The 21450-nt window shown below is 45.3% G+C and overlaps 1 protein-coding gene across 5 annotated transcripts in view; it reads right to left on the reverse strand.

Moving 5' to 3' along the window:
- KTN1 (kinectin 1) overlaps positions 1-21450 on the reverse strand; it is a 108061-nt gene that overhangs the window by 39079 nt on the left and 47532 nt on the right. For all 5 annotated transcript variants that reach the window (XM_081858685.1, XM_081858688.1, XM_081858687.1 and 2 more), the window contains exons 10-20: positions 17383-17470; positions 15696-15862; positions 14077-14145; positions 13315-13352; positions 11778-11868; positions 9654-9722; positions 7679-7716; positions 7459-7549; positions 6312-6380; positions 1259-1293; positions 232-322 (exon numbers count right to left, since the gene is read on the reverse strand). In XM_081858685.1, coding sequence (XP_081714811.1) covers positions 232-322; positions 1259-1293; positions 6312-6380; positions 7459-7549; positions 7679-7716; positions 9654-9722; positions 11778-11868; positions 13315-13352; positions 14077-14145; positions 15696-15862; positions 17383-17470 — 846 coding nt within the window. The remainder of the gene's footprint in view (positions 1-231; positions 323-1258; positions 1294-6311; positions 6381-7458; positions 7550-7678; positions 7717-9653; positions 9723-11777; positions 11869-13314; positions 13353-14076; positions 14146-15695; positions 15863-17382; positions 17471-21450) is intronic.

Raw genomic sequence — 21450 nt, forward strand, 5'->3', positions numbered from 1 at the left:
GCCCATTATTTTTCCAGAGAGTGGGGAGGAGAACAAACAACTGAGGCAGAACGGCTATGGAGAGACAGAACAGAGGAAAAGGGGAGCTTGGGACAAAAGTGAAGCAGTAGCTGCTGTTGCCATAATCCGGGCATGTAACTACCCTGTGGTGAAGCAAGACACACTATATTAGCACCCAATGCCACACTGTTCTTGCACTGGGCACGCCTGACTCTTAGGAAGAGAGTTTACCTTCAGCTCGTCTTCTTTATTTGCCATCTCTATGAGTCCAGCTTCAAGGAGTTCCTCAACCGTCTTTATTTTGTCATCCTTGTCTGTCATGCTGAGGAAGAGTTGAAAAGGATGTGATGAACTTCAACTCAAAACCAACTGGTGCTACCAGGACGACAATCCTATGATCATTTGTTTGGGTGTATTTCATGCTGAAGCCAGTGGGCATTGGTTGCGAGCAAGCAAGAACATACGAAGCAGCCTTAAAATGAGAGCCAGACCGCTAGTTCAGTTAGGCCAGGACTGTCTCATTTAGCAGACAATGCTTCTCAGGGTGTCTTCAGCAGAGCAGTTGTTCCCAGTCCAGGTACTGAAAATCTTTTAACTGGAAATGTTAGGGATGGAACCTGGGACGCCCCCCCCCCATGCCAAGCATGCATCTTAGCACAGAGGTATGGGGTCTTCCCCCTGTTAGAATTCCTGCTCCATGATTGCAGTCATAGGATTGTTGTCTATCACATGACGGTATATGTTTTGACTCCACAGAGTGGGAAGTGACGGAGACAGGATGTTTGTGTTACTGTGTTCTGTGAAGTGGGACTATTGTCCTTTGTTATTTTTCTCTTTGCTGTCTGATGCTAGAGAGAGGGGGAGACATGTTGCAGTGCTCCGTGTGTGTTTATATGTAAATAAAGTAGATTAGCCGAAATGCTGAGTTGCTGAGGTCTGTTACGCGAACTGCGTAGATTCTGCGGATTCCTAAGTGTGCTGGTCGCTGTGGTCGCTGTGATGTTTGGGCAGAATAAAGCTTTTGAAGCTCCCGAACGAAAGACCAGGAGGGAGGGAACATCCCAGTCGGGCATGTGTCTCTGCCAGGGTCCTACTCGAGTGTAGGCTGAGCTCCTGACACTTCCTGCTAGGTTGTAGGTACTTAGCACAAAACACCTACAGATTTATTATTCTTAATAAGATTAGCTGCTCTTTTTGCTTGGGGGAAAAAGTTTGCTAGTGAAACAAACAAGAAGCTACCTACTGCCCCAGCTCTTACCTTCTTTCCATTTGCTCCAACAAATCCTTATTCGTCTGAAAGCAGGAGAGAAAGAGAGAAAAGTCATGCTTAATGCTGGTTTGCAGCTCTAGTGAGCAAGACAGCTGCTCAGAATCCGGCTGTTTGCATTTGTGCTGATTATCTGAAGCACTGATGCAGAAAAGCCGTCAAACGTTAGAAACTCTGAAGCTGAAAATCCCCCTCCCCAGCCATGATAATAATCATGTTAAAAGGTGATTCGATTCCTTTCAAAGATGCTCCAAAACTGCCATGTGTTGCCTAGCAGTACAAATGGCGTTTCTCCGCTATCCCGGACGGCTTTTGAAGGCAGGCAGGGGGGAGCAAAGACTTTCGCCCACCGCCTGCCTTCAGAAGACCTCCGCTGTCCCGGGGACTTTTAAAATGCTGGCGGTCGGCAGCAAAGCCCTCCTGTCCCCGGAGCTTGCGGGGCGGGAGGTGGGGAGAAGGGCTTTTCTTCCCACCGCCAGCCTTCAGAACAGCCTTCTGAAGGCTGGCGGTGGGAAGAAAAGCCCTTGTCCCCCCCCCCCAGCCTTCAGAAGAGGTCGGGGGACAGACTGTCCCCGGACCTGGTCTGAAGGCGGTTTCCATAGGAACGCATTGATTGATTTTCAATGCATTCCTATGGGAAACCGTGCTTCGCAAGACGAAAAACTCGCAAGAAGAAAAAACTTGCGGAACAAATTAATTTCGTCTTGCGAGGCACCACTGTATTCTTCAATTTTCTTGCAGAACTACTGAAGTATTCATCAGCTGGATGAGCTGGAGCTTTTAGCAATCTTGCCAAAAGAATGTTATGTGTCCGTCTGCCATATTTGGTGATCTGTAAGAGACTCTTTCCCCTCCCACTTTTCTGTTGACACAGGAGGTTCCAGATTTGATCCTCGCCATGTCCAGTTAAAGCTATGGTTTTCCCAGTAGTGATGTATGGAAGTGAAAGCTGGACCATAAAGAAAGCTGATCGTCGAAGAATTGATGCCTTTGAATTATGGTGCTGGAGGAGACTCTTGAGAGTCCCATGGACTGCAAGAAGATCAAACCTATCCATTCTGAAGGAAATCAGCCCTGAGTGCTCACTGGAAGGACAGATCCTGAAGCTGAGGCTCCAAGACTTTGGCCACCTCATGAGAAGAGAAGACTCCCTGGGAAAGACCCTGATGTTGGGAAAGATGGAGGGCACAAGGAGAAGGGGACGGCAGAGGATGAGATGGTGGGACAGTGTTCTCGAAGCTACCAGCATGAGTTTGACCAAACTGAGGGGGACAGTAGAAGACAGAAATGACTGGCGTTCTCTGGTCCATGGGGTCACGAAGAGTCGGACACGACTAAACAACAACAAATGTCCAGTTAAACCAAGGGTAGGCAATGTGGTACCCTACGGATGTTGGACTGCAGCTCCCGTAATTCCTGAATAGGGATATGAGATGTAGCTGAAAACATCTGAAGGCACCTTGCTGGCTTCCCCTGGGTCAAAACACCTCAGGGGGGGGGGGCTGAGAATGACCTCTGCCTGCAACTGACTTGCTGCACAGCAGCACCTTATAACGCCAAAATTACATCCCCCCCCCCCAGCATAACATCCTCAGTGCAAGTTCTATTAGTTAAACCAGGGGTCGGCAACCTAAGGCCCATGGGCCACAAGCAGCCCATGGGGGTTGTTTAACGAGCCCGCTCAGCTCAGTCAGCTCCCATGTGCCGCGCTAAACTGGCGTAGAGAAGAGCAGGGACCAACTTCCGCAACGCTGGCCGGCTTCCCATTGGCTGCAGGAAGCTCCTGCAGACAATGGGAAGCTGAACACGCCTCCTCCACACTGGAAATAGCATTTGCGCATGCATGTGCGCGCGCACTCTGGCCCACCGTGGAGTCTGCGGGACCGTGAACCGGCCCAAGCCACAACAATTTTGCTGACCCCTGAGTCAAACTATTGTAGCAAAAACAGTGGTACCTTGGGTTACATATGCTTCAGGTTACATACACTTCAGGTTACAGACTCTGCTAACCCAGAAATATTACCTCAGGTTAAGAACTTTGCTTCAGGATGAGAACAGAAATCATGCTCCGGCGGCGCAGCAGCAGCAGCGGGAGGCCCCAGTAGCTAAAGTGGTGCTTCAGGTTAAGAACAGTTTCAGGTTAAGTACGGACCTCTGGAACAAATTAAGTACTTAAGCTGAGGTACCACTGTAAAATGATGAGCTCTGTGACAGATCAAGGAAGATCCATTGGAATTGACGGACATGGGTAACTTAGGTCCAGTAATTTGAATGGGTCTACTCTGAATAAGACTATGTTGGAGACATCTCCCAGTTACTTACAATGAGATATTGTTCCATAGACGTTGGCAAGAGCCAACTTGGTTGGCTGCATCTGCAGGATCTGTGCACCCAAACGTGGCTGCTCCTTAGTGGCAAGAAATAAAAGGGCAAAGACATCAAAGAAGCCGAAGGAGCTAAGCAAACTGTTGCTCCCAAAACGCTCCCTTTCAAGCTAGCCGATGGTGGCAGCAGCACTTCTAGTCCTTTGTAGATTCCCTTTTTCCAGGAGCTGCACCAAAACAACCATTTCTAGGTCACGTAGCCTGAGATCAGAGTGGCTTATGCTCTGCCATCTGGAGCAGGGAAGGCAAACGGTGACCCCAACATCTCAGCCCCTGAGTCTCAAATGCAAACCAAACCCTCTCGTTATCCAAGCAAAGAGCAAAGCTAAGGTTTGTACCGAAGGCCTACCACTGATGTCTGGTCCAGTCAGCAAGATCTAGTAGATAACACAAGCAGCTGGTGCTCTCCACCCTGGCCAGGGGAACAGCAAACCTGATTATCACTGCATTGTCCACCCATCTGAATATTGTAATACTGTACTGCCACAGGCATAAGCAACTAAAGGCATCCGTTACTGAAAACGTCACCTAGAGCACCGTTGGCATTTGCGAAGCAGGAAAAGCCTATTAAGTGTGTTCCAAAGAGTTGTCAGGCCTGCATGTTCAACGTGCATGTGTCATTTTTGTATACCGTATTTTTTGCTCTATAAGACTCACTTTTTCCCTCCTAAAAAGTAAGGGGAAATGTGTGTGCGTCCTATGGAGCGAATGCAGGCTGCGCAGCTATCCCAGAAGCCAGAACAGCAAGAGGGATCGCTGCTTTCACCGCGCAGCGATCCCTCTTGCTGTTCTGGCTTCTGATATTCAGAATATTTTTTCCCCCTTGTTTTCCTCCTCCAAAAACTAGGTGCGTCTTATGGAGCGAAAAATGTGGTGCTTCGGATTGTCTACTCTAACTCCCCCCCCCCCAAGACATAATGGTATTGTGTCTTTCACCTTTGGTGGACGTGCCCAAGGATTAAGGCTTTCTGGGAAATGATTTATAATGAAATGAAAAAGCTATTTAAATATACCTTCTTGAAGAAACCAAAGGCCTTTCTCCTAGGCATGGTTGGCCAATTGGTGCCAAAGAAGGACAGAATTTTTTTATGTATGCGACAACAGCAGCAAGAATACTTATCGCAAAATATTGGAAGACACAGGATCTACCCACTCTGGAAGAATGGCAGATGAAGATGATCGACTATATGGGACAGGCAGAAATGACCGGCAGAATCCGAGACCAGGGAAAAGAGTCGGCGGAAGAAGATTGGAAGAAGTTTAAAGACTATTTGCAGAAATATTGTAAAATTAATGAATGTTAGAATGATGTTGGATAGAAATTAAGTGGTTCCCAGCTGCAACGCTTAAGAGATACGGAAAATAAGGCTTTGAAATAAGTAAAAGAACAAATGGTGAGGATTTGCTGAACAATCTGAATTGGAATATAAGAAAGGGAGGTATGAGGAGGTCGGGAAAATAAGTTAAAAGAAAATAAGTAAATGGAAACTCTTATGTGTTTTTAAATTGTTTTTATTTCTGTATTTCTGTATTTCTGTATTTTTGTTGTTGTTTTTCTTTTTGTTTTATAATGTATCATTTTTGAAAACTTTAATAAATATTTTTTAAAAAAGAAGACATAATGGTATTGTGAGAGGATAAGAATAATAGAATAGTAGAGTTGGAAGACACCTCAAATCATCTAGTCCAACCCCTTCCAATGCAGGAATTAGTGGCCAATTGAAGAAATAGTGGTCAAATGAAGTGGGGGATCCGTTTGGCTGCTTCCTACCCCGAAGTTGTATGATTAAGAGAAAAAGACTGGATATTATAAGGGGATGCTTTTTGCTGCACACATTCTAGCCATGCCCATGGAGGACCAGAATCTTATTTTCCAATTAATATATCATATAATTAACATTAATATACAGTGTTACATAAACGGCTTATGGATCGTGCATATTAAGGAGCATAAAATATTGTCAATAAATGGTGAAATCATCAAGATCTTGCACCTGTTTCCAGTCTATTCCAAACAACATGCATAAACATGCAGCAAATAATACCAATCTAGATACAAAAGCAAAGGACAAGAGCAGGCACAAACGTTTATGCCCCACTTTTTCAAAAAAAATTAAATGATTTTTGAAGCGTAACTATTTGGCAGATCTGCACGATGTATTTAAAGCAAATGAGTTCCCCCAAGGGATCCTGAGAGCTACAGCTTTACCCAGAACTACAATTCCCAGCACCCTTGGCAAACTACCGTTTCCCGGGATTCTTTGGAGGAAGTCATGTGTTTTGAATGTGAGTTGGGTGTGGATCTGCATCCTCTCCTTCTGAAATACTGAAGAAGTTAACTGGGGCGTGGAGCTCACTTAACCAAGCAAGTATTGTCAACCACCAAAGACAGCTCCGGAATTCGAATTAGATACTAGATTTCTGAGCATATAACCTCCCTTCTCAGGTATGATGTTGTTCGTGGGGGGGGGGGGGAGAGAGCAGGGCATCCTACCTAGCAGTAGTTCCAAACTCAGCTCTATAAGCAACTAGAAGACACAGGATAAACTTCCTGTAACCCTCTGCTGGCTCCCACATCCAACCCTCCAATCAGCTGCATCTACATCAACAGCCGTTTCTGAACAAAGGTAGTATTATTAGCAGCAATTTGTCTGCCATACCTGCTCAGACAAGAGAGCCTGCAGCTTCTGAACTTCCAACTGCAGCGCTTTGTTTTGATCCTTTAGAACCTGAAATGAAATCACTGTCAGTTCGGAATTCTGTACCCAGACATTGCTCCTGCAGTCTTCTTTGTGTTATTGGAAGAGAAACGGTGGTTCGGTGGTTCTGACGAACAGCAGTTAGCAGAAATGTTAAGAGAGCCCTGATCCCTGTTCGGGTTGGCTATCTATCCGTTGAATTGAAAAGGGTGGATCGCCACCATGATTATAATGATAGCACTTCTGGGAAAGGTCTTCGCTTTAACGCGCTTATGGCGATACCAGCTTGCTCCAGGCGATCCCAAGGGGCACAGATTTACTGGAATAGCCTATGTGAAGTGCTTTGAACACAGGGGAAAGAGCTTTGATAAGGGGAGGAAGTACAAATTTGATCTTGGGGGGTGGGAAGAGACACTGAACATATGAAGCTGCCTTATGACAAATCAGACCACTGGGTCTGCCTAGCTCAGTATTGCATGCACTTCTGAACTCATGGAGAGCTGCTTCCGAAGGGGAAGGAAGGCCCTGGACCTGGAGATGCCGGGAATTGAAGCAAGGGCCTTCTGCATGCCAAACAGATGACCCACCAGTGAGCTCTGGCCCTTCTTCCTGAATGCAGGAGATCACATTTCAACAGCATCGAGCTGGAAGGGAGGGATGCTCAAAGGAAGAACTAGAATAAACTAGGGAACCAGGGAAGGGGGTAGACTAGGACCCCCCCCCCAAACCACCCTAAAGGTCTAGCAAGTGGAAGCAAATCTAGCATTTGGGAGAAAACCTTGCCTCTATTAGTAGCACTGCTGTGAACAACACCTCTGGGTATGATCATTCTCCAGCAGGGAACCCTGCAAACCTGATCTGGATCAGAGCATAGTCTAGATCACATGTCCTGCAGCTACTTTCCCCCCAAATATAAGAGTTCAGTTTAAGCACACTTTTAAAAATACTGAATATCGTAACATGTGGTTTAGACCTCAAGTCCCCTGATTAAAAATAAAAATAAGGAAAAACAGTCCTAGTCCTGCTGCCAAGTTGTCAGCTGTCCTGTTGTGAGTAAGGCTGCTCTAGGCAATGCGCGCGCGCACACACACACACACACACACTCTACCTGAAGTTCCTCTTTTGCACTTGAAGCTTTGGCATGGTGTCCCTGAAGCTGCTTCTCCAGTGCTCTGATTTTTTCATCTCTGGCCTGAGTACTGAAAAACAGGGCAAAAGGTTAAAAAGGAAAACCCCCCCCCTTGCTTACAAGGTCCAGCCCACTCCAAAGCAAGCACATAACAATCAAAGAACAATGGCTTATCAGATGGCACTCTTTGTTTATTTACCTTTTCTGCATCCTTTCCAGCTCATGTGCAGCAGCGGCCTAGATAGAAAGAGGATTAGCACTATTTAGTGTGTTGCATCCGAGCAAGAGTCAGCAAACACGGCTACATGCAACATTAAAAAGCCAAGATTGAGCCCATGAAATTTAGCTTCTTGCTGTGCCTCTCATTTTCTGCCACAAGCAAAAAAGAAAAAAAGGGGTGGGGAGACACATGTTTTGCACATCTCCGAAAAAGGCACCGCCACATGCTCAGTAATCTGCTCATCAGACTGTGCTCTGCAGCGATGCTTTCAAATCTAGGAAAGAAAGCACTTTATATTAGGTAACAGGCTAGGAAGTGAAAATGCTCAGGGCACCGTTGCTCTGGATAATGATGTATATGCCTGCATTAAAGGAAATGCCACAGAGCTGGGGGGGCGGGGAAGAAGATATCTGCCCACGAACGGGCAGCAAGTCATTCCAGTGTGGGGGCACCAACTCCATTACTCTGATATTATGAAAATGCCTTCAAGCCGCAATCTAGAAAAAGGGGGATTTCCCCCTTAAGCTGGAGGAGCTTCCAAGCAGGCTGAAGCCACGAACACAGTAAAACTTCCGCCTGCAATGAAACAATCCACAAACAGGTGCTTAATTCCCCATGGCGGCTCAACGCTTTGTACGGCACTTGCATTTGCTGCAGTTAACGCAGATTCTGTCTGCAAAGATGTGGAAGCATGAATGATAAGACACATGCCCTTTAGCATCAGTAAGACATGTGCTTGCAACCCAACTGGGCTGCAGCTCGCCGGCACGTGCCCATAGGTGAATGAGGAGCACATTTGTCTTTTATACTCTGTGCGCCAGACGCAGCAAAAGCACAACTGTGATGGAAAGTATGTGTAACCTTGCGAGTTATTTTTGGCTGAGAAACAGTGAGAGGTGCGCCATCGCTCAGCGTGCTCCAGGGCAGAGAGATGATCTAGACCTGGGTCTCCTTAGTCTGCTACACGTGGCCTTAGCATGAACCATCCTCTGTTCAAGCCCACAAGGACAGAGAACAAGAGTCCCCCATTGTGCAACACTTTATTTCAGGGGTGGGGAAGAAGATGCCCTCCAAATGTCGCCAAACTACAACTCCCATCATTCCTGACTACTGGCCATTCTGGCTGAGACTGATGGGAACTGAAGTCTAGCAACATATGGAGGGCTAGATTTTCTCCACTTCTGCTTTTTGTTTTCTTGACTAAATAGTCAACTGTTTCCTTCACGTTTCCCTCGAAAGTCCTAGATCTCAAATTGTCCCATCTATTTAGGCAGGGCAAGCACGATTTCTTATCACAACTTGTTAGCAGTAGCAGTGGATTAATTACAAAACAAAAAATTGTGCAGATGTTTGGAATTGAGGAAGAGAGGAGGGTCCAGGGCAAAGGTGGATCATCCTAAGCAACAAAAATCACTAGATTTTTCCAGGTGGTCAAAAAACCAGTAGCTCTTGTTTAAGAAGTTTAGGTAAGCAGAATGTAGGCCTAGGCTGGATAAAGAATTGTTGCATTTATATACTATGCTTAAATACACATTTGGGCTGAATGTGCAGCACAAAATCTGAGCTACGGCTCTAGAGCATGTGCAAAATGCTCCTATCACTAACGATCAACTCTAACCAGCCTCTAAGTTTCTAACTGCAGGGGAAAAGGGGCTTCTATGTGTGAGGTCAGGTGTGAGCTAAATCTTTTCTTTTCAAGATTTTGTGCAAAGAACAGCAGATAAGAGATGAAACTCAACCCCTTGAGGTGTGCTTCTAACTGAGCACACCTTAAGTACTTTTGAGTTTAGATCATTCCCAAGTGGCACTGAATGATCCCACCTTTTACATTTGGAGCCAGTTTTCCTTAATTTATGATAAGCACAAATATTACTCAGCACAAATAATACTCAAGTGTTGTCCGTGGAATGGCAGAACACAGTACTTGTCAATATATGAATATGGGTTTGTTAACCTGCTCATTGGTGAGCGCCTGCAACTTCTGCACTTCTGCTTTGAGGGACATGTTCATGTTCTGTACAACCTGGAGAGGGGAGAAACAGGTCTCACATTACAGGGTGCGGCCAGAAAGTCCCAGCCATGAAGACCAATTCTACATTTTCAACTGCACCAGTCTCAGTTTGAGCTCCTCATCTGCAGCAATCAAAACATATATTCCATGTACCTGCTAAGAAACAGCCTCATCTCATCTCCTTCCACAGGCAGGTTAAAAATCACATCTTCTCCCCTACTTTCCCAACATTGGGCAGATTTCTGCAGTTGTGCTGCTACTTGTTTATTTCACACAGTTTAAAAACAGCGAACTCGATGCAACTTTTAGTGCATCCCTCAAATATGTATATATTTTTAAGAAAGACCACTTTAGTTATTTATTTCTTCTGTAGACAGATGACCAATAAATCCTAACCACAAAATATATTCCCAGTTCTTAGATTTCAAAATCTAGAAAAGATGGAGGGCAAGCAATTCTGCTTGTATACCTATTTCTCAATTTTTCCATGCTAGCTTGAAGACCACCTGCTGTCTTAACATTCAAAGCTTGCCCAAGCGAGCTAACAAGTGAGAAAATGAGACAGTAGAATGCTCTGTACTGCTTCAGATCATAGACCAAATATATCTGAATGCTCCCTTGCATGTCAAAAAACAAATAGGACACCCTCCGGAAAACTAGCCCAGAAGGGAACAAGATGGGCTTGCTCCAATGTGCAAGATTGTTTGTTCATTTACACATGCAGGGAGTTAATGATGATGATGATGATGATGATGATGATAAAATTATTATTTATACCCCGCCCATCTGGCTGTGTTTCCCCAGCCACTCTGGGCAGCGTCCAACAAAATATTAAAAATACAATAACTTAAACACCACGAGGAAGCATTCAAAAACAACATATCCCTCTGCAGGGGCACAGATCATCTCCCCAGGCTTCAACCACCTCATTCTGCTACTCCCCTTTGCAGGGGAGGGCAAAGAGGGATTTCTGGAGTTTGGAATGGCTTGCTGAGTTCCCAAGAGATCTTTGCAGAGTTTGAGCTTGCAGGGTTTCTGCTGCCACAGATCTTAGTTCTCCCTGCATGCGTTTCCTTTGGTGCCCTTGCAATAGCCATTCCACCTGTGCACTTGCAAACTGCAATTTCCCACCCTGCCCCACTTCACACCACAGGTATGATCTGACTTTTGAGGCTGAGGACTAGGAGGTACTACAACCTCAGAGGAAACAGGTCAAACTGGGACAGTTTAGGAGAGGTTTGCTCCAGCCATCTTAGATCTGCTGCAAGAAGAAGAGGAAGAAGAAGAGTTTGGATTTGATATCCCGCCTTTCACTCCCCTTCAGGAGTCTCAAAGCGGCTAACATTCTCCTTTCCCTTCCTCCCCCACAACAAACACTCTGTGAGGTGAGTGGGGCTGAGAGACTTCAAAGAAGTGTGACTGGCCCAAGGTCACCCAGCAGCTGCAGGTGGAGGAGCGGGGAAGTGAACCCGGTTCCCCAGATTACGAGTCCACCGCTCTTAACCACTACACCACACTGGCTCGTTCCTCTTCATCACTTCAGTTGCACTTGCTTGTGCAAATCTCTGCCCTCAGAAGCAAAGGAGTAGGAAATGTTGGGAGTCTCGGAACAAAGCAGAACCAGCAGCAGGTGCAGGCAATTGCCTCTGGCGACTTCTTGGCTTGCTGAAAACCGCAAGACTGAGATGTGCAAGCACAGGAGGGAAAGGAGAAAAGCCATACCCCACCACGACTCAGTCACAATGTCTGTGGTGTTTGGCAAAGGGAGAGGAAGGAGCAAGGTGGTCTCCTTTTTGCATGGAAGGCAAATAGCTTATTCAGATAAATATATAACATCTGTGCAGCCACTATTTTAATCTACTGTGCCAGGATTAAAACACACATGCTACATCAGGTTCAATAACAACTATTTTTTGGGGTGGGTGGGTGTTATTGTGGTATGTGGTTTTGTGTTTTTATACTGCAAACTATCCTGTGATCTTCGGACGAAGGGCAGCATAGAAATGAAATCATCGCCACCATCAAAGCCTCCACTTTTCACACGCAACACTTGAGCTTTTGCTATACCATGAGCTCCTCCTCCTTGCTGGTTAGCTTGATGCGTTCGTTGGCTAACGAGTCCTCAGCCTGGTTTATCTGTTTATCCTTTTCTGCAATCCTGCAATAAAAAAAACAAAAACAAAATCAAAGGGCATCTCTCCATTAGCAATGTTATCATCACAACAAGCAGAGCCGACAAAGAGGTAATGAGAATCTGCTCAACTGCAGTTGACGATCAGTAAGTTATTGGTTTTAGAAATGCAAGCAGCAGGGCCTCCGTAAACGAAAAGAAAATGCACACAGCTTGCAGCTGCACACCCAGCATGACTTGTCCAAAATTCTGCACTTCGGCTTCTGATGACCAGGGTGATGATACCGCAAGATCCAGTCCTTTAAGGACTGCTACAGAACCTAATACTGATGTATGTTGGGGCGGGAGGAGATATTAGCAATCCGCAATGCAGAATACTTTAGTGAGAGGTCAAGACAGTTCCCAGGAAAACGAAGAGCTCACCAAAACCAGCAGAGCCAGAGAGCAGAGAGTCAATCCATGGCAATGGTTTCCTATCAGCACAAGCCCTATTTCCACTGTCAAGAGCAGAAGCTCAAGGCCGCTGCAGAAGCAGGGCAGCTCAGAGGACAGTGTCCTTCCACCGCCACTCCCATGGTGACTTGGGTGAACCCTGTGAGGTTATTGTGACCCCATTTCTCTTAGTCTCTGCTTCTGACCTTCCTTCTAACAGGGCAGAGGGCAAAAAGCAAGGCAGGTCTGACTAACCTGCCCCAGAAAGGCTTGAGCTTAACATATTGCAACAGGGAAGTTAATCATACAGATGTGAGGAAAGAAAGAAGATCAATGCAAACGGGGGTGGGGAGAACCAGAGCTGGAGTATTTTTGTAAAAAAGAAATCAGCATATCGATAACTAGGTATCAGCATCCAGGACTCTCTATTTAGTCCTCACGATTCTCCCCAGGAGTCTCTTCTTACTGGACTCATCAGCCCTGCTCCGCAATCTCTTCAAGCGCTTCTGCCAGATACCCAATTAAAAATCTAAACTCCCATAAAAGACCTCCCCCTGCCTGAATACTAGGAGAGCTGATGCTCATCAGAGCACTGCAGCCAGCAGAGATGGACCCAAAATCATATAAGGCAGTTTCATGCATGGTTTGGGGTTTTGTGCAACAGGCTAGGAAAAGCTTTCATACACAAGAACTATTCTAACCACACCCACAGCCTGCTTCACCCACCGCCACACTCAGAAATCTCATGGTCACTGAACTGAATCTTACAACAAGAGGGTATTTTGTTTTATTATTTTTTTAAATGAGGAGGCTGAGTTAATTTCTCCTGCTAAAACAACACACAATACAATGTACTGCAAATGTTAAGCACGGAGGGGAAATCCTTAGGAAGATGGTTATGGCTTCTTAGGGGAATCTGTAACAATGGCGGGTATGATTTTTGGAAATGACAACATTTCCTCCAAGAAAAATCTCTCCTATATAACTGAAGTGCCTACACACCAAAGCAAATAACAAGCCCAAGAATGAAATAATACTTACACCTTGTGCAATTCTTCTGCAAGGGCTGATGCCGAACTCTGAAAGACAAGAAGATGCAGATGAAATTGGTATTCTGAATTGAATACCACGTTTAAGGGCATTTAGGGTCTTTGCAAGCTTCGCATTTCAAAGCTAGAAACCAGATCGAAAAGGAGGCTTCGATCCATTGTAAATGGATCTCTTTAGGTAAAAATGGAGCCACCCTGCTCAACACCAGTCTTACTCCAAGCAAGCCCAACCAGGACTTGACTGTGCAATCGTGATACAGTTGTTTCAGGTCACCAAGAACAGAGGGGCTCTTCATATCTCCCTGCCTTCAAACCCCCTCCTTTTCCCAGTGGCCTTTGTCTCATCACCTTACCCAAAATTCCCAACTGTAGCCTTGGGGCACCATCAATTTTTACCTATGAAACTCTGCCAGGCACCATGTACAGCCTTTACCTAGCAAGTTCTGCAAGGACACCCAGCAGCGAGAGAGGGTGCCAGGAGGCTGCGAGAGGTGGAGAGGGGGGATTGTTCTGTCAAGTGGAAATGCTTGTGCAGATGGAGCATTTGTCATACTGCGATGCTGATTTCCACCCCATTATGAATGCACGAACGGCACATGCCGTGTGTCATCGTAACGTAGACTATGGCACTGAGCTGCTCTTGGCATTCCTTGCCATACCAGTTCAGTTCCAAGGTACTTGGCATTAACTCTGAAGGCAAAGGAGAAGGAAGAGGCGGCAATGACAGCTTCGAGCCATTTCAATGCTTCCATACCTGGACTGCCATCTGGGAATGGAACTTCTGAAGCTGAGCTTTTAAAGCCTCGTTCTGTTCCATCAGCTCCTTTTGGGGGAAAAAGATGCAAAAGGTCAAGCAGGTAGCACCTTTAGGAACATTTTGTTCTGAAATGGCTTTGTACAGGGAAAAGGATAACACAGCACTCTTCCCCCCAGCCCCACTAGGATTATTCTGCTTAAACGGTTAAACCTGGATGTATCGTGAAGTTGCCCCAGTCTGCATCGTGGTTACAGAAAAAGAAAGGGAGAGATTGAAAACAAAATCCAAGCTGCTGACACTGTCATAAGTTTGAAGGATGCTTACTGGATTCTGAGTAATTGGCATTGTACCCAATATTGCATTGTTTAATGTTGCCTTAGGAGTAGTTTCCACCCAAGCCCTTTTCAAAATGTGTCACCTACACACCTCCAGGTCATACAGAGTCAATAGAGGCCACAGGCAGCAACCAGGTGGCACCTGGTGTTTTTGAGAACAGCTTGCCCAGGAAGGCCAGCCTGCCCCTGCCCCTTAAATGGCCTCACTCAGGCAGAAAACATATAGAAAATATATTTAGAAAATATATATTTCGAGCCAGCAGCTGGGTGGCTGGAACATTACGCTGTGTTGCCACTGCCACTTAAGTTCACCTATGTTGAATTCAGTTGTCTGTAAGCCATTGCAATGATGTCTTCACACTAGATTAGCAAGATATAGGAATGTTAGAAGTAGATGGTGTTGTGTCATCTTGCACTTCATGATAAAACAGGGGTGGGCGGGAAAGAGCACCTAGCTAAGGTTTGCTGCAAGCCGCTTTTGTTGGAGGGGGTGGCACACAGTGAAACGGTCACTAGAATGGTCTCTAGAAGGTGGAAATAGAACGCATGCTAAAGCGCAGAATCTGTCACAAGCTCAGAACCTCTGGTGTTCCAATCCTGCAGGAGGCATCTTGCTGAGCTTGGAAGGAAGCAGCCATGGATATCCCCAAAGCCAGGAGGTGCACTTGGATTTCTGCACTGCTATGGGTTAACCATAGTAAACCATAGTAAAAGCTATGGTTTTCCCGGGAGTGATGTATGGAAGCGAGAGCTGGACCATAAAGAAAGCTGATTGCCGAAGAATTGATGCTTTTGAATTATGGTGCCGGAGGAGACTCTTGAGAGTCCCATGGACTGCAAGAAGATCAAACCTCTCCATTCTGAAGGAAATCAGCCCTGAGTGCTCACTGGAAGGACAGATCCTGAAGCCGAGGCTCCAATACTTTGGCCACCTCATGAGAAGAGAAGACTCCCTGGAAAAGACCCTGATGTTGGGAAAGATGGAGGGCACAAGGAGAAGGGGACGACAGAGGACGAGATGATGGGACAAAGTTCTCGAAGCTACCAGCATGAGTTTGACCAAAGTGCAGGAGGCAGTGGAAGACAGGAGTGCCTGGCGTGCTCTGGTCCATGGGGTCACGAAGAGTTGGACACGACTAAACGACTGAACAACAACATGGGTTAACCATGGAAACACAAGCTATCTGCCTGTAAAGCAGAAAGGAGTTCCACCGCTCTGATGTAGTAAAGAAAAACCTGAGAAACTAGAAGGCGCATCGAGTGGATGAGATAGAGCCATACCTGCAGCTGCCTCTGTATTGAATCCTCCGCCGTCGCCCTCTTTTGTTCTGCGTCCATTAACTGCATCATCCTTTGCTCCAGCTGTTGCTTTGATACCATCGTATCAGTGAGCTTGCTGTGCAGACTCTGGATCTCATTGTCCTTAGCCACAATCTTGTTCTGCACATCTGCCACGAGAAGAAAAATATGGGGACTGATAGGCAACTGGAGACTTAGCAAAAGTTACATTTACTTTTTTCTCCCTCTGGACTGAAGGGCATCTGATGGTGACAAACCCAGGCCGGCTACCAAGTGTAAGTAAGATAAAATGTTGGCCTTGCAGGATTGGACTCTTCCAGTATTCTGCTTCCTGCAGTGGTTAGCCAGATCTCTCTGGGAAACCCCTAAGTAGGGGATCAAGGGGGCAAGGGCCCTTCCTCTTGCCCTGTCCTTCACCACTTTTGCCATTTTAAAGCAAGTTCATCCCCTCCGGGCTACAGCCACAGCCCTTTACTCCAAAGAAGTGTGGCCCTCTTCAGAAATGAGGTTGCCCACCCTTGTTTTAAACAGTACAGACAGATAAAAGTGAGTCTGGTGGACCAAGAATAAGGTATATACACTTATAGTTTACAAAAATTAATTAACAATAATGGATGACACTTCAACAATTTCTAATACATGAAGTCTTAATAATAAAAACGTGCGCAACTCAACACCTCAAAGCCAAACAGTCCCAAGTATTTCTGAAATACGTCCATGAGAACAACAACAAAGGCCTTTTCAAAAAAGAGCAGAGTGCTATTCTAAGGTTGGAGCAGTCATATTTAGTGGAGAACTGAACTGCCATTGTAGTGTTCCTTTTCAAGCTGACCAGAAGAAACAGAGATTGAAATCCGGGTTTCTCATTGTTGAGAGTTCTGTTGGGATCGCACCAGCACAAGTACACATAGAAAGAGTTGTTCTCATGGACTTATTTCAGAAATATTTGGAGTGTTTGGGCTTTGAGATATTGAGTTGCACATGTTATATATTAAGTAAGACTTCGTGTTTTGGGAATTCTTGAAATGTAAGTTAGCCAAAATGTATAAATCAAAAAGGTGATGAATATGTAAGGAGAAAGGAGGTTTATAAGATAAGAAAAGGCATGCCTCCCAGTCCTACATCTCTCAGGTACTCCTAGGTGTGCGTCCAATAAGGTAGCTGCTGCAATGTAGAGGCCCCAAGGCCAGCTTATGTATCTCCCCCACCCAATCAGGCAGACTATGCCCGAGTATAACCTGCTTCTGCTCCTCGCTCTTCAATCCTCTCCTGGTCCTGGGAGACAAGAGAACAGGAGAGATGAGGCAGGAGGAGGAGTTGTTGTGGAAGCCTCTGACTCTACACCAGCCTGACCTCTCCCCCCCCCTCCTCCCATTTATCATTCTCCAATCTTGCAGCTTCTCCTGCCTCTGCTTCTTGTCTTCTGGACATTGCAGGCTCTCCCAGATCACTGACTACTTCTTCCAAGTCAGTCTCCAAACTCCGCTTCTCCCGGTCCCCACTCCTCAGTATCCAGCCACCACTCCTCCGAGTCCAGCCAGTCCCTGACACTAGCACAAAGCCACCACCAGATGCAACCAACCTATTTAAAGAGGCTTCTAAGGGATCCTGTGGAGGGATTTCTTCCCACTGATGAGAAAAGGATAAAAGGGAAAACTAAATAATGCACCTTGCTGGGCTGCCTCATGTTCTGCCGTTCGTTTCCTGAGATAGCTCTGCATTTCCTCCCATCTTCGCTCAGCTTCCTGTAGTTGCGCCTGGATGTTGAGAGAACAGAGAACAATATACATCTCTGATCATGTTATTGCATCACCCCTCAAAGGCGCACACACACACACACGATAAAGAGAGAGTCTCACATGTCTCTTGTTGCTTTTGTCATTTCTGAGCAGCTCTTAAGTCCAACATTTGCTAAGGGAAGAGCGCTCAACCCTAACATTTTTATTTCATCCTCCGAATACGTGATTCAGGGTAATGAAAGTGGAACAGATAGCCCAAGGTGAATGTGCAAGAAGGGAGAGAGAGACTGAGAATGAAACATCCCACCTGGTGCCTTTTTGCATGAACTGGCTTCATCTGCCCTAGGTACCCAGATCACATCATTTGGAGTGCCAAAGAATTCAGAAACCAAGAGCAGATAGCAGTGGCATTCACCTTCCATAGCAGTAAACTACTGGCTTGGATTCACCAGCAACCCCCCAGTGCTGAACCTTGCTCTACCTTGCTGTGAACCTTGCACTTCACGGCACGTCTACCAGCATCCCTCTGTGGCTATTGTACTCAGCACAAGGGTGTGCGAAGGAAAACAATAATTAACCCCCCCCCCATAGTCCATACTGCTAGACTACTTTAGCAAGTGCATCCAGATTCTATATTTAATGTAACCCCGAGTTTACATTGTCAGCCAAGGACCCCTTCTAAATATTACTAATGGATTCTCATCGTTTCTTCCAATCACCCTTTGACACCTGCTCCCTAGGTGGTCCTGACATTGAGCATAACATATACATAATTTTATAATGAGTTAGGCAGTTTATTATTGTTGTTAACTGTTGAGGGATTGGCTAGTCCCAGCAACATTACAATAGTATTTTTCGGGTGCTTTTCCTATGACATTGGGATGTTCTTCCTGGGAAAGCTTACCTGGCACCTGCTTTTGATTGCTACACAAAGTCAATACCTTTTTATTCCATTTTTTTATTTTAAAAAAGCTTTTAAGTTCCTGTGTAAAAGTATTTTCTATTGTCTTATAATCCACTGCATCTGCTGTTTCATCCTGTGGTCCTGCAGATTTGTGAGGGTTCTTCCGCCCACCCCATTGTTCATATTTTTTATATTTATGCCACCTCAAGAGAAACCAAAGTATATTATTCTTTTGTTGTGAATTGGTTGGGGAACACTTACGTACTGAAAGCACAGGTGAAAAATTATACATACCAACCAGTCTCTTACCTGGATACAACCAATCGGAAAAATAGATTTGGGACACTTACATAATTTATAGTTTGATCTTATTATTAGATTTAGAAGTGTCCTTGGTGTGCTGGCTCCACATCCAGTTAAGACACTGTAGTGGGTGGCTGGGTCTACTACTTGGCTACAAATGCTTTTTAAAAATCTATTGCTGGAACTCATCAATTGCACAGGTCACAAAGCTTCTGTAGCTGGTAACTTATTAAAAGAAAAGTATATAGCACTTGTATATTCTGTCTGTCTGGACAAACAGCACATTGCTTGCCCATGAGTCCCTTTGGAGTCAAACTGCCCTTTGTTGACCTCTTAACATGGAGATTCCATAGGAAAGGATGGGAAACCTTTCTGGCCCAGTTACAGATAGGTAGCCGTGTTGGTCTGCCATGGTCAAAAGAAAATAAAAAAATTCCTTCCAGTAGCACCTTAAGGACCAACTGAGTTAGTTCTAGGTATGAGCTTTCGTGTGCATGCACACTTCTTCAGATACACTGAAACAGAAGTCACCGGACCTTTCTATATAGTGAGAAGGTGGGGAGGGGTATTACTCAGAAGGGTGGTGGGAATGGGTGATTGGCAGATAGCTGCGATGAGCCTGTTGACGACTCTTAACGACTGCAATAGGTCTAACAGGAAAAAGCAAGGGGTGAGAAGGTGAAAAATGGCTTTGTCATGTATAATGAGATAAGAATCCAATGTCTTTATTCAAACCAGGTCTCTCCATAGTTTTAAGTTTGGTGATAAGTTGCAATTCAGCAGCTTCTCTTTCCAGTCTATTTCTGAAATTCCTTTGTAATAGAACAGCTACTTTGAGATCTTGTATAGAATGTCCTGGGAGATTGAAGTGTTCTCCTACTGGTTTTTCTGTCTTGTGGTTCCTGATGTCGGATTTATGTCCATTTATTCTTTGGCGTAAGGTCTGGCCTGTTTGTCCAATATAGAGAGCTGAAGGACACTGTTGGCATTTTATGGCATACACAATGTTAGACGATGAGCAATTAAATAGTCCCGAGATGGTATGTGTGATGTTGTTGGGGCCAGTAATGGTGTTGTCCGGGTGTATGTGGCAGCAAAGTTGGCATCTGGGTTTATTGCAGGCTCTGGTGCCAGTGTCCGTGTTAAGTCTGGTTATAGTATTATTGTGGGTTAGGAGTTGTTTAAGATTGGGGGGCTGTCTGGAGGCAATGAAAGGTCTTCCTCCCAGAGCTTGAGAAAGAGAACTGTCATTGTCCAGGAGAGGTTGTAGATCTCTGATGATGCGTTGTACTGTTTTAACTTGGGAGCTGTATGTGATGACTAGAGGTGTTCTGTTATTTTCTTTTTTGGGTCTGTCTTGCAGCAAGTTCTCTCTGGGTATCAGTCTGGCTCTGTTGATCTGTTGTCTAACTTCATCTGCTGGGTATTTTAGTTCTAAAAAGGTTTGCTGTAGATCTCTTAGGTGAGAGTCTCTGTCTGTAGAATTGGAGCAGATGCGGCTGTAACGTAGTGCCTGGCTATATACAATGGACTGTTTGGTATGCTCATACCTAGAACTAACTCAGTTGGTCCTTAAGGTGCTACTGGAAGGAATTTTTTTATTTTGTTTTGACCATGGCAGACCAACACGGCTACCTATCTGTAACTGGAACTATGGAAGGCACCACATTGAGCCGCATGAAATGGAAGTCCATCAACCTCACCAAGAAACTTGCACAGGTACAGACTGATATCTTCTTTCTTACTAAATGCAAGAACCTGGACATTATACCCAAGGGTCTTAGAATTAAGAACCCTCTACAATCCACGTATCCCACTGAATATGCAAGAAAACTATGCAGCACTTTCTCTAAGAAGCTGCTCAAACATCTGATCAGCGTTCTCTACTCTAAACAGAAGCTAATAAAGGAGGAACTCCTTGTATTGGACAACTCTATCAGGAACCACCAAGCTTGGCAAGAGTTCCAAAAGGAAAAACAGAACATTTACCACTCTCAACTGGAGCTACTGAAAAAACAGAAAAACAAGAAACTCTCTAACCTTTCCAACCTACAGGCTACTAATCAAAACAAGATCAACAATATTGTCAATCTCTCACAGCAAGCACTCAGCCCAGCTGAGGAATCAGTCCTTTCACGTGGACTGTCATTCTGCCCTGCCAAATCCCCAGACATGATTCAGTTCTGTGGGGACTTGGAAGCATTTTTCCGCCGTTTACGCCTGAAGGAGTATTTTCAACACACACAACAACAAGACAAAGCAGAACAAGCAACAACTTCACAACCCACTGCAGAACAACAACCACCCTCCCAACAGAACACTGACCACCAACTACCACCGAAAAAGTGTTACACAAAAAGGGACTCCACATGGACCCCTCCTGATGGACGCAACACCACACTGGACTTGTACATTGACTGCTTCCGCCACAGAATCCAAACAGATGTGACCAGAAAACACCATCGCTTACAACAAAATCTAAACCATGCCGAAAGGAGAGCCATAGATAATCTCAGAAACAACCCAGACATTATAATTAAAGAAGCGGACAAAGGTGGAGCGGTCGTCATCATGAACAAAACTGACTACATTCAGGAGGCTCACAGACAACTTTCCAATACCGCCTTTTACATAAAATTGGACTCAGACCCCACACAAGAATACAAAAAAGAACTGAACAAGATTGTTAAGGAGCTACCCCCACACATCCAAGAACAGATCCTCACAAACACACCAACAGAACCTCGACCAGGAACTTTCTATCTTCTACCTAAAATACACAAACCAGGAA

This window comes from Podarcis erhardii, assembly GCF_964252035.2.
Source record: "Podarcis erhardii genome assembly, chromosome: 1".
NCBI lineage: Eukaryota > Metazoa > Chordata > Lepidosauria > Squamata > Lacertidae > Podarcis > Podarcis erhardii.